The 14,134-nt window shown below is 39.6% G+C and overlaps 1 protein-coding gene across 1 annotated transcript in view; it reads right to left on the bottom strand.

The window, feature by feature from the left end:
- The window catches only part of LOC138002510 (fibrillin-1-like), a 20,428-nt gene continuing 6,294 nt past the window's right edge, over nucleotides 1–14,134 (bottom strand). The window contains exons 9-20 of the mRNA XM_068848546.1: nucleotides 13,943–14,065; nucleotides 13,455–13,577; nucleotides 12,968–13,090; nucleotides 12,051–12,173; nucleotides 10,952–11,101; nucleotides 9,855–9,977; nucleotides 9,428–9,550; nucleotides 8,938–9,060; nucleotides 8,472–8,594; nucleotides 6,997–7,125; nucleotides 2,730–3,077; nucleotides 1–329 (exon numbers count right to left, since the gene is read on the bottom strand). Coding sequence (XP_068704647.1) covers nucleotides 1–329; nucleotides 2,730–3,077; nucleotides 6,997–7,125; nucleotides 8,472–8,594; nucleotides 8,938–9,060; nucleotides 9,428–9,550; nucleotides 9,855–9,977; nucleotides 10,952–11,101; nucleotides 12,051–12,173; nucleotides 12,968–13,090; nucleotides 13,455–13,577; nucleotides 13,943–14,065 — 1,940 coding nt within the window. The remainder of the gene's footprint in view (nucleotides 330–2,729; nucleotides 3,078–6,996; nucleotides 7,126–8,471; nucleotides 8,595–8,937; nucleotides 9,061–9,427; nucleotides 9,551–9,854; nucleotides 9,978–10,951; nucleotides 11,102–12,050; nucleotides 12,174–12,967; nucleotides 13,091–13,454; nucleotides 13,578–13,942; nucleotides 14,066–14,134) is intronic.

Genomic DNA, 14,134 nt, shown 5'->3' with positions numbered 1-14,134 from the left:
TTATGGTATTGTTGTCGAGCAAACCACGCCGGCGTCTTCTTGGTGTACACAGTTTTCAATGTTCCATCCAGGAAAGCTGCAACGATCGATCGATGAATCTTCTGCGCTGCAGTATACGTTATCCATCCAAATAGGTCCACTTCCCGTGCCGAATGCAGCACTTCCAATGACACTGTTGGCTGGTGGGAAACCAAGTTGTCTACACACAACGTGACCAGTGTTTATTTGCAAACTGTCATCGCACACTGTTCCCCATTGATTTTCACGAAAGATTTCAATTCTCCCTTGCAATGGTGTACTGCCACCCTCAAGACGTATGGAGTCAGCAACTGAAGAAACAATTGACATTCCAGACATATTGTAACACAGTAGAGATATTGGTAGATAAGACTGTGTAAAGTACTTCACATATATTTCACAAAGGTTATTACTATAATTAAGTGAGACGAAAACTTAAATCCACAGATTCCCCCAACCATAATCAGATCAGTTCGTCAGATTCCTCGAATATGAGCATCACTACTCGTTCTGCTTATGCGGCCATCCTTGATCATTTCTTTCAACCACCCACATCTGCATGAAATTAAAATCTTAGGTTATGGCTTTACTAAGGAAAGCTTGACAAATGTTTATGTGTTGCCTTTCCTCATAACGCAGGAGGTTAAATTATTTCAGCTCAAAGTCGTACACAACTTACGCCCAACAATACCTTCCTTGTTTTGAGCAAGGCTGTCCGACTCCGAGAGTTGTTGGGTATGTCAGACTGAACCTGAAACCCTTTCACACATGCTCTTCCAATGTAATATAGCCTCTGCGTTCTGGATCGCTTTTCAACAATGGTGGTGTGAAAGGACCCTCCAAACTTTCGAACTAAATGAATGTAATGTCTTAAATTACGTCCTACTTGTCGCCAAATACTTAATTTTTTGCTGTTTTCAAGACAACACTGTCGTAACTTTTGACAGATTCCCCCCTCTCTTAAGTAATAAGATTGATACCCTCAGGCAAATTGCTCTTAAAAACAAACAGCTAGAAGCATTTAACAAGAAGTGGAAGAATTTCATCTAACGTGTTTTTTTTTCACTTTCAGTTAAATACATACAAAGTCAAACGCAAATTGATTTTCGCCCTAAAAGTCAACGACTTTGAGAGTCATAATCTTCGTGTCACAATCCTTTCTCCTTTACATGTGACCTCATTATTCGCAATTAGGGTAATACAATACCCTATCGTGATCACCATTTGACAGAAATTTCTATTCCGCAAGGATCTTAATCACCGGACCCACCAAAAAACTTGTATATAATTAGACGGTCGGGTGTAATATTTTCTTACGTCTTTTATTGTTCTATTACAATTTTGGAGCAGTTTAGTCTTAACCTCGGTTTAGACAATGGACCAAATCGGCTTAGGGCCTGGACAAACGGGAAATGTTTGGCGTTTAAAGAACATCAAACATCGTTTGGTGACCGAACATGCTGATGTTGAAGTGAGTGGCCAAATGGTTAAAACATGTTTGATTTAACTCAGATCAAACTCCACAAGCAACGAACTATGGGTCACAAATACGTAAAAAACACGTGGATATAAGCGGCTGAGCAAGCGTGGTACGCATGCACGCGCCAAAAGTGTTTGATACGGTTGGCTAAACGAACAAAATGTCGCCCATCAAACACGAAAACAAAAGAAATGTTTTAAGTTGTTTGATCGGATGTTTGATGCCCTGCAAATTTAAAAATGCCAGGCTCTAACTCAATAGGCCATTTCCGAGTTCATGTCTGCCTCCTCTTCAAAGCGAGTCTAAGTGCGAAGTTTTTGTTATGAAAATTAGTTTTCATTCATATGTAAAGTAGAACTAATTACCATCACAAAAACTTCGCTCATAGACTCGCTTTGAAGAGGAGACAGACATGAACTCGGAAATGGCCTATTGATCGAATCCAAAAATGGCCGCCAACAAATTATTCTTTTGTCTTTGTGTTAATTAGCCTAACTAGCCTTGTTCACACGCGTAAACTTGAAAGAATTTGGGCTGTAAAACGAGGCTAGTTAGGCTAATTAACACAAAGACAAAAGAATAATCTGTTGGCAGCTATTTTTGCATTCGGTCAATGTTGTACCCAATTCAAATCAGTTCACGGGGTTAAAATTTTTTGTGTATTGTATTTGCATAAAGATGCAACATTCACATTTAAATTTATACCTGGAGCAAAACGTTTATTCCCAAAGGGTTTCAAATAGGTGCAACATTGAGTTAGCCGATCAGATCTATTGTAATGAATAAGTATAGGAAATAGTATGATCTTGCTCATGCCTTTGCTGTTTTATTAACAAGTAGGTACTGTTTTCAAAGTTCTCAATTTAAATTGCGCGAGCCGTAGGCGATTTTTCTTACAAATAAAGTTTCTGGTACTAAAAGAAGTTAAAAAAATAAATAAATAAAGACTTTTAGCGTCAAGCTTAAGTCGTATTGATTACTGTTAGGTTCTACGTGGAATTCAACAGCGCTACGGTGAACTGGGAAAATTTCTCCATTAATAATGTAATTAACGCTTGCATTTCGTCGTGGTCGTCAGAACTAAAATTTAAAGCTAGTTTACAATTCATGCCTAGCCTCAGCATAACGCAGACAGAATGTGACCTTGTACGTTCAGCATTTCGTTTTTGACGCTTCAAACTGTCACTGTTTTTTATTCAAAGATGAAAACAAACCTTGAGTTCAGACATACCATGATAACTTGCAGCAAAACCACTCCTTTGAACGGAACTATCAGAGGTAAATTTGATGAAGAGACTGTTGCCTGAACTTGTAATTGCTTGTGGAAGAGATGATCCATAGTAGACACCAATCAGAGAAGACGAAGCTGAGACGCCATCAAATACACGAACGCGATCGATCCCCGACTCAGTATAAAACCTGAAGAAGACCAGTTTCAAGTTGGTGTTCGCAGACAAAGTCCATTCACACATCATATTCTTGTTGTAAAGTCCGTCTCTGTTTGAGAATATAATCCCACTTGTATTGGATCGTTCGACCAATAGATCTGCACACGAACTCGATGCGTTTACCGACCAATCTGAGAAAAAAAAAAGTACAGCAACAAAGAAAGACAGATAAGCGAAGCTAAGCAAAGGAAACAGATAACAGAAGCTAACTTAATTTCGAAACATTAATCCGAACTACTGGCTAAATGAATAAAATTAGCAGCCTGTTAAAAACGTAATATACCAGGGGCTGCCTGTTCGAAGTCCAATATTGTCCTGCCTCCTATGGATATAACGTCCTGCCCGCTACGGAAGTCCAATATCTTACACCATTGCCAGTTAATACACGAGCCTCTTTTGCTGGCAACAATATTTGATGATAAATTTGTTCTCTTTTAAACATCTGCGTAATGAAATGCTGCCGTATGTATCCGTTGTCTCTTAGGCCCGGCAAATGTGAAATGCGACGTTTAAAACGGACCTTAAATAACCAACACAAAAGAAATAATTTGTTTGATTTCAAGGTGTGCTATCGATAAAATATTTCTAAAAGTTCAATATATCTGCCGTTCTCTGTCTTTGTATTGAGATTTAATTAATGAAAGTTGTTGCTGTGTCCGTCAGATGAGATAAATTTAATTATCATTCGATGTATTTTGTCCTTCCCTTTCATTGGCCCAGAACCCACGACGTGACCTGCAAATAACTACCGACAAATAAGTGTTTTGCTGCAAATAATATTCTGCTATGCGCAGTTGACATCACGCTCTTGTGAGAAAATGGCAGATCGGTTCCCCGAGTTGTCAGAGAAAATTTCGACATCTTTAGTTGATCGAAGGAACAGTGAGAATACTAAGAAAGAAACAAAAGTTGCACTCAACGTATTTCGAGAGTATCCCAAGGAAAGAAAGGTAGACGAAGTGTCAAGGCAAGCGCCCTGACCACTGGGCCACACTGCATCTTGTCATCGACGCGAAGGACAAGTTGGCGAATGCATATGTATTGAAGAGATTTTATGCTGAAGCCAGAAAAAAGAATGGTGAGCTTTAAACCAAAGCTTCTCTTGTCGGGATACGCTTTGAAAACTGTGAAATTCTTCAGCTTTGTTGGTGCCTAGTGTTATTGAACGTTTGACTGTAAGTACAATTTGAAGTTTACGTACAAATATAATTATGCTGAGAAGGAAACCAATTGATTTGTGCCATTACTCGACTCTGCAAGGCAGCGCGCACTTATGGCTTCTCGGAAACAAAAACAAAAAGTAAACTCGGTGATCGAATGATAAAACAATTATTGACCTCGGTTATCGCATAATATCATGATTTGTCAGTGTCTCGCAGATCAATTATTTTGCTCAACTTCGTCCAATAATTGTTAATTATTATTTACTGGACCTGTCTACTTTATTGTGGGTTCATTGTTTGGCATGTGGAACATTTCATCACGACAGCTTTCTTTATTAGTACTAGGACTGCAAGTTATGACCTACATTCTCACATCTAATAAACGTTACAAGGTGTTTTGTGCTCATGGCAAAATATTTCATTCTCGATCGACCACCACAGGCATCCTAGTGTACGCTCATGGAGAGTCTGGTTGCAAACTTAGACTAGATAAGTTTGCAACTACAATTGTAGACTCTACATGAGCGTACACTGGGTTACTTGTGGTGGTCGATCGAGATCGAGATCGATTTTGTGCCATGAGCACAAAATTTACGACATGAAAACAACATTAATTTTGAACCGCGGATATAAAAAGTTACCATCAGTGACAAACATTTTGGGAGATTTTTGCTACGTTCAATTTCGTTATTGTACTTTTGGCTGCACTAGTAAATCGCAAAATCGAAAGTGACATCGAATTCAGCGGGCACCGTGATCAAGTTATCTCGCATGTTTACTCGCGAAACAAAGGATACATCTGTGTCAAAATGATAGCAAGGCCCCGGGTTTTTGTTTTTGTTAGTTTTATTTTTCTTTCAAGTGTTATAACGTTTGACAAGAAATGTACGAATTTAACACAAAGATCACAATCGCCCAACTCTTGAGGTTGACCATTGTTTCTGCAAAGTCAAAAATTGACTCTCCAAGACGATATTATTTATCACCAGGTAATTCCATCGTTTTGGAAATAGCACCTACTTTATTATTCATCAGCGTCACAATTTTTTTGCTGATTTTGGGGCTCATGTTGTTGAAACTCAAACACGCTTCCAACAGGTCTGTTTATTTTCGTGACTTATGCACGCGCTGCTTACAGAGCACTACCACAAAAATCCTCCCGTGTCCCATTTCAACCAGGTATGCAAATTTGTTAAGCTCGAAAATTACACAACATGATATTAAAATTCACAAAGGCTGGAAATATCACAAAAACCTTTCCCAGCGAAAAATTTTGAAACAAACAGCATATTTGCTATAAGAGGCAAAAAATACTTCTTATGTCAATTGCTTGCGTGCAAACAAGACACACAATCCGTGTCACAAAGCATATGCAATTAAATAAATTTCTAACAGTTCACATCAAACCCTTTTTGAAAGAACCTTGACCGTAAATAATGAAGCACAAAAGAGACAACCAGCTTTCATTCAAATTATTCTTCATTGTCACATTTCCAATTGTTTTTGCCTTTGCGGAGTTGAGTACAAAATAAATGTAAATTGCCAGACAACTAAGATGCGACTTCAGTAAACACTGTGATGCATTAACAAAATACGCACAGAAGACTCTTTGCACAAAGACCCTTTATAGCAGGGGAGTGACAGGCAAGACTTTTACCGGCACGGAAAAAAAATAAAATAATGAAATAATTATAAACAGAGAAATATTACTCATTTTCCGACTGGTATTGCCATGATTCAGTACTGGCAACCCAGTAATAACATTTACTATAGAGCGACTTTCATGTGACCTTGCAAAATAAACGTAAAAACAAAACGTAAGCAAAAATGCAAACCTTTCATTAGCTTACCGAACAAAAACAAACGCGAACGCGGATGCAAACAACGTCATCTCCCTTTGACGTCATTTGAAATGCAGTAATGTGATTGGGCAATCGAACTGTTTACTGCCCATATTACGAAATTCCTTGGCGGAAATAAGAAGAAGCTTTTAATCTTGCCAAACATTGGTCCGTGAAACAAATTGCGAACACTTTTTCAAGGTCATACGAAAGTCGCTCTATCGTAAATTGGTGACTAGTCTTAATCGTTAACTCGAGAAGCAGACGGGTACACTGTGACGTTTATTGCCTCTATTTTTATACACATGTGATGTTCAAATCGTCTCAAACTGAGTTAAGAAGGAGGGTGAAAAGACACTTCGTGTCACGTACCAAAAATCGGTGTGCATTTTGTTACATGGAACCCTGGGGACCGTTTCTAAAGTGTATCCGTTACCTTTTCGGGCCCGAAAACCCATTTAACAAATGGCGCGAGGCGCAGCCTCGCGATTCCACAACATTTTGATCACTGTGATGTTTATTCCAGAGAGTGACGAAGATCATGAAACAAACAAGGAGCAAGCGTTGTCTATAAACTTTTCGCAATGCGATTGGTTTCTCTCCTAAAATGCGCGTTCCTTACTGGCTATTACAATTGCGTAAACAATTGACGCGAGCATGACGCGAGCAGCGTTTTCTAGACTCTTATCGACAACGGCAAATTAGCCAATCAGATTTCGAATTACAAGCAAGTGTGGTAAGATTATGAAATCGCTATTTCCTTGTTTAAAAAAATCTGGTCTCTTAGTATGTTTTCAAGATAACTAAAAGCAAGATGATCATGAAAATTGATGAGTCAAATCTCTCCCTTCTTAAGATACAGAGAGAGCTGCGATGCCCAAAACATTTCAGAACACAGGCTTTCCAGAAACGGACACAGGACGTATCTCAGTTCTACGTCCAGTATAACCTTATTCTCAAGTTTTTCCTATCTCGACGGAGGGAAGAAAACCTGGAAAATGAGTTTATTCCGTCTGTTATAACTATTTTGATGACTTTCGTCCCACCTGTGCCTTCGCATGTTGTTCCGTTTCCATCGAATCCCAAATAACAGAAACAGTTATGAGATCCTTCTTTGTTGTAGCAGCTGGCATTCTGATCACAGGGATACGGAGAAGCACTGCATTCGTCGATGTCTAGGTAATAAACAAATTTAATGAAATAAGTATTGAAATAAGTAAAACCATCGGTATTATCGCAAGACACTTCTTACCAACTTCTGTCTTACTCAATATATACAATGCCCTTATCAATCCATATTTTTCTTATGGCCTTGTGGTCTGGGGCCAAACTTCAAAAATAAATCTTGAAAAAATCTTGATCCTCCAGAAAAAAGCTCTACGCTTAATTTACTTCTCTATCAATTCTGAGCATGCTATCCGACTATTTCTGCAATCAAATATTCTTCCTATTGATATGCTCTATCTATTATAAATCAGTAGGTGTTTTGATGCATGATATTGACCATGATCTTGTACATCAAATTCTGAAGAACCTATTCACTAGGATAGCTTCGATTCATTCTTATAACACTAGAGCTGCGACTGCTGGTAAATTTCATGTTATTCATTCACGGACAAAGAAGCAGAACCAATATTTCTTAAGGCTTAGAGCTAGAATCTGGAAAAAATCCCCGAGTTGTTAAAATCAAAACCAAAGCAGTTATTCAAAAAACACCTTCACTAAATTGTTGCAGTTTTTAGTACATGAGGGGGTTTATGTTTGATGTCTATAATCTTGCTGATAAATTATTCCTTATATCTTTCTAGCAGATATGTATGTGTTTTTCCCATATTTATTGTTTGTTATTTTGTGTTGTATATATCCTTAACGCTGCACCGCCTAGATTAGCTATGCCATTTTCGTGTGAAGTTATATTATATTTATATTTATATTTATATGTGTATGTGTGAATAAACTTGTGAACTTGTAATGAATACAGCAAAATCTCGGTTCAAAAATTTGCCTTCCGGTTCTACTCTCAATTTCCTTCCCCTCTCTCTAAAACCGCTCCTCCCATTACGAGCTCATATTGCCTTTCTCTCCACAGAAACACGATCGAAGCCCGCAAAGGCCCCCGAAGTTGCTCACAAGCGGCCATTTTCTTTATAAAGCGCCCGTATGGTACGTCTCCTCTGAGGGACTACGACTTCCTCTTGAATAATCCATAATATCCTCTTCAGTCGTTGAGACGTAAACACCAAGACAACAACTGTTCATTTATAAATATTCGCATTGATTGAAAGGTCAATAAAATTCCGATATCTAGGAAGTACGTTACTTTCTCGTGCTATTTGATTCAAGTTTGTAATTTCTCCTTGGGAAGATCCGACACACTGATTTTTTCAAAGTTCTTGCATGCTAACGAGGTTCCATTGCTGCAAGTGACCAGCTGTGGCTAAGAACCCTCTCGACATTTCCGAGCTGATCGCTTACGAGAGCTTCGAATGTATTGCATGTTTTACTTCCATTGCTTACACACCATTGCAGGTTGATCCATTTCCAGTGAATCCCGCATGACATGAACACACAAAAGACCCTTCATTGTTAGTGCAAACAGCATTTGCGCCACATGGGTAAGGTGAAGCGAAACACTCGTTGATATCTGCAAGAAAGCAAAGGGATTTCCGTATTACTCTGGTTATAAGAGACCTCCTATCACGCATCGGGTAAAGGAAAGTAACTTTGACTTTGCAAAGTCCAAATTTTGTGTGAGTCCCTGACCCCAGCACACGGGATATGTTATTGTTTATGCGCTCAGAATTTCACCGGTATAAATAATGCAAAGCAACAGACTTGTTGACAAATTTACAAAACACTGCTAATAGAAGCAAATCCTTCACCATGGATTTTCGATCCAGGTGTAAAAGTAACGTAACTTGACGAGAGGGGTCGTTCTGTGTCGAGACGTAATGTTGATCAGTGATCGAGGTAATTACTGTACACACCATTGCAAGTTGCCCCGTCTCCAGTAAATCCTGCTTGGCAGGTACATACATAGGATCCCTCGTTGTTGGTACACACCGCATTTGCATCACACGGTGAAGGCGTGGCACCACACTCGTCTATATCTACGAGAAAGAAATGGGATATCGTGTGTCCGGGGTAAATGGTTACCGCGTATTCTTTCTTCGGTTATATTGGCCCAGCCGATGCAAAGTCCTGCAATACGACGCAATGCAATGCAATGTACTGGAAAGGTGCATTGAGTGATGTCAGGAGCCTATATTTAGGAGCCTGCAACAGCAATACTTCTCTTGCACGAGTGACCATTATCAATCCCTTGGACTTCTGATTAGCTAAAGAGGTCTGGTTTCGCGAGAAAATTAATCTAAAAATAACTCGGTCTTTAAAAACGCCGGTGCACGAGTACAATGAAGTTGTAACGTAAATACAGCGTGACGTAATGTCAACTTTCATTTGAATGAACTCACATACCATTGCAGGTTGACCCATCTCCGGTGAATCCCGCATTACAGGAACAAACGTAAGATCCCACATTGTTATTACAAGCAGCATTTCCGTCGCATGGAAAAGGAGAAGCAGCACACTCGTTGATATCTACGAGAAATTTGATAACACAAGACAAAAAAATCCCTATACCATTCAAATTTCGCCATTGCCGGTAAATTGGTGTATATGGAGATAGAAACATATCATGATTGTATGTAGATATCTCGATACAGAATCGGGATGTCTTGAGCAACGCCAGAAGTTCATAGGCAAAGTCTCAGAAGACATGCAAAAGAATGCGGCCCACTGATCACTTAACAAAACTGACTATTACGGGAACGGTTATTGACCATTGACAGGTCTTTATGCCCAATCTGATTGGCCAATTTTAAACTTCAATCAACTCACATACCATTGCAGGTTGATCCATTTCCAGTGAATCCTGCATTACAGGAACATGCATAAGATCCCGCATTGTTAATGCAAACAGCATTTCCGTCACATGGGGAAGGCGAAGCAGCACACTCGTTGATATCTGCAAGAAAGCCGGCAAAGGGAATATCGTAGGACTCATGAGTCTGGTTATACGAAGGCCGGTATCATTCATCGCGTAAAGGAACGTTAACTTTGACTTCGACTTTACACATTTCTAATTTTCGGTGAGCCTCGCATTACAGGACACGGAATTTCTCCTTGTTTATGTATTCAGTATTTTAGTGGTATAGAGTGCGCATGCATATTAGGAGTCAGAAAAGGGAAGTGCAATTTAATAACCAAACACTTCCCAGTGGATTATAGTCCCAGATATAACGTAACGTAAGGTATCGTGACTTTGGCGTAACGTAATCTAACGTAACAACAACAACAACAACAACAACAACTTTATTCTACCCTTACAAGCACAAGAATGAGTTACATACAGTGAAATGAAATAAAGAAAAGGGTATTGGCTTCCTGAAATGACTAGAAAGTTGAAGAACTAGGAAGCCAAATTGCATAAAAAAATGAAATGTATATTCACAGCGCGGGTTCAGTTATAGATGAAAGCAGGAGCCCATTACCCTGAGCCCCCCATCTTCCATATTAACCCTCTGAGTCAACCCTGTCCCGTATCTTTTTATTTTTAGAAGCACCTCGCAGAGGGGCTTTACAGGGTGTTTTCACAATAGCTGATCATAACAGACCTATGGTCAGCCATTTTATTACCTCACATACGTATGTGACGTATGTGAACCACTTTACGTATGTTCTCAGTCACATACGTCACATACGTCAAAATGTAATAGTTCTAAAAATAGAAAGATACGGGACAGGGTTGACTCAAGGGTACAATACAGATGGAAGCTCCGGGTAAAGGGCTCCTGATGAAAGCAAGAAGGCATCCTCACACTTACAGCTGTATCTGGGCAATTAAAGCAATCATCTCTCATAGACAGCTGAAAAATTACGGTTAGGGTAAAGAGCACATCTATCTAATGTTGACTTCAGTGATTAAGCAAATGTACACACCATTGCAGGTTGCCCCGTCTCCAGAAAAACCTGTTTGACAGGTACATATATAGGATCCCTCGTTGTTGGTGCATGAGGCATTTCCGTCGCATGGGGAAGGTGAAGCAGCACACTCGTTGATATCTAGGAGAGAGGATAATTCGTGTGTATCTATGTATGTAAATAAAAACCAAATAAATACTGCAAAAGCTCGCGTTGAAGTCGCCTCTGCAAGTTTCGAATTACACCATTCCCTGCCCACCTCCCCCTCCCCCCACATCCCTCTACCCTCCTTACTTCACCTTCTCTATCCACTTTGCGCCACTTTACATACTGTACAGCATTCCCTTCACAGAAACACGGTCAGCCAAAGGTCTCCTCGCCAACCGCGCTTATAGGCGACTACTTTTAGTTACGATCATTATTTTGACAATAAAGTTGACAGTTACTTTCGAAATTACATTGTTCGTTGTTAGTAATACGAAGCTCGTTTCATCCCGACCAAGGGACTCATCAGAGACCTTTCTGCTTGGCAAACTAGTTGGGCATCACGCAAAAAGTCCCGTTCGCTAACTAAACGATGACAGCAATGCCGCCTTATATCTGATAAGGATTCCAGATCGCGCAAATTCACGAGTGATGGGCGTGGTTCTCAACGCGTTTGACGAGCAGAGAGGTTTCTGATGAGTCCCTTCACTGGTTGGGATGAAACGAGCTTCGTAAGACTAACCACGAACGATCACTATTTTGAAACCCTATTCGTATGGTCACGAAGATATCACAAATTAATTAAAGGCTGCATAGCTGAATTTTACTGCAAGTGACCGCGATTAATTTATTTTGGGAATTTTTCCTTTGTTTGTTAGCCCTGGTAGCTAGCCCAATAAATTTCCACTAGTCAGATTACACTTTTCGATGATTGTGGATATTTCATATTTATATTATTTTCAGTGGTTTGAAGTTCTCGTTCTTTTGTCAACATGTCGCCATGCGACGTATTGCGATGCAATATTATTCATACATGACGAGCCCAAACTATGGCTATTTTTTACAAATTCTCGAGGTGGCCGCTGACGAAAGCTTGGAGTGTGATACACATTTGGTAACACTGCTTACACACCATTGCAGGAGGTCCCATCTCCAGTGAATCCCGCATTACAGGAACACACATAAGATCCCACATTGTTGCTGCAAAGAGCATTTCCATCGCATGGGGAAGGCGAAGCAGCACACTCGTTGATATCTATAAGACAGAAAGGTGATATCATCAGTCTCCCACACTATCTTTACGACTTTGTTTCGAAGGTGATCCGCTGCTATGCAATCCAATGCAATGGTATCTCATGCAATGCAATGTCGAGCGACGTATGGCGATTCAATATTATGCAATGCAATGTACAGGAAACCTAACCTTTACTTTCATTCCGCCTCGGTAGTTTTATCCGAAATAAAAGTGAAATAAGTAGATAAATACCGGATATTGCATGGCCGCGCGGGGATACGAATTTTATCTTCGAGTGCTGAAAGTATCTGCGAACGAATGAGAAATACTTTCAGCACGAGAAGATAAAGTTCGTATCCCCAAGCGGCCATGTAATGCTTTGTTTATTTTATAGATACTGATGAAATTTCCACACAAAACACACCTTTTTCTATTCATTTTCGAAACAGCAAAATAGTGCAATTAAAGTGGTCACCTATCGCAAAGTGCCTGTCACATAAGTGTTATAAAACTCGGATAAAACCTTTTTAAGAGAAATAAAGACAATAATACCTATATTTTCTGTTCCAAAAAATCAAAATTCTAATGAAAAAGAAAAAAATTCCATAACCCTGAGCGGGAAGTACTCTTGTAATTGGCTAACCACGTTAGTAACCATGGCGACACCAATACCCTCACACGTGAAAGATAAAAATAGTATCTTCACTGCGCGCGATGAAGGTATGATTTTTTTAATAAAAGGAAAAATCCTGGTATTTCATCAGTGTCTATATGATAAATAATAATTATTGTTGTTACTGAATTAAATTAAATACCATTGCAAGTAGCCCCATCTCCGGTAAATCCCGTTTGACAAGCACATGCATATGATCCCTCATTGTTACTGCAGGCGGCATTTGTGTCACATGGGGAAGGCGAGGCAGCACACTCGTCGATATCTTCAGTAGAGATAGAAACAAGAGAGCATGAGAACTTGGTTATCTTAGTAAGTTTATTCCGATTTGCGACATTTTTCAATTTAGAGATAAATCACTAATGATCTATTGTGTACACGACGTTCTCTCAATGCGGTGAGAAATGATTCTTCGTGACGTGATTTCCTTATTATCACAACGTACACAACATCCATCGATGCAAATGGTACAGTTTCCGTTCGCGCGGTCGCAAAGAGAAGGCGAGCTTTACTTTCGTTGGCACATATAGTAGAAAAAAACGGGATATCGTAATTGCTCCAGGAGATTATAAGAAAAGTACCCTAGCGTGACGTAAGGATATCTTTGACTTAAAAATCAACTCATATACCATTGCAGGTTGACCCATCTCCGGTGAATCCCGCATTACAGGAACAAACGTAAGATCCCGCATTGTTATTACAAACAGCATTTCTGTCGCATGGAAAAGGCGAAGCCACACACTCGTTGATATCTGCAAGAAAGCAAAGGAAAAGTCGCATTTAATTTACTCTGGTTATAAGAAACTCCTTAACATGCGCCGTAAAAAAAGAAAACGTTAATTTTGACTTCAACCTTAGAAATTGATAGTTTTCGGCTAGTTCCGGATCACAGCACACAGGATCTCTCTATGTTTATGTAGCAGCGTTTCGATGGAATAAAGAGGGGAAAAACACATTGAAAGCTATTGAATTTGATTGGTTTAAACATGAGACGGAGAACGGAAATCATGAACAATAGAATGCTTCCCCATGAAATAAACCCTGCATGAGGCGAGACGGGCCGTTTTGCGACTTGACGTAACGTCGACTTCTTCAGTGATTAAGTAACTATACACACCATAGCAATTTGCCCCGTCTCCAGTAAATCCTGCTTGACAGGAACATTCGTAGGATCCCTGATTGTTGATGCATGAGGCATTTCCGTCGCATGGAGAAGGCGAAGCATCACACTCGTTGATATCTACGAGACACAGAGAGAATATCCTTAAACCCAGGTTATAAGAACCCCACACTATTCCTTCGGTTATTT

This window comes from Montipora foliosa, chromosome 5 (genome assembly GCF_036669935.1).
Source record: "Montipora foliosa isolate CH-2021 chromosome 5, ASM3666993v2, whole genome shotgun sequence".
NCBI classification, from domain to species: domain Eukaryota; kingdom Metazoa; phylum Cnidaria; class Anthozoa; order Scleractinia; family Acroporidae; genus Montipora; species Montipora foliosa.
This window is presented reverse-complemented; position numbering and strand designations above follow the sequence as displayed.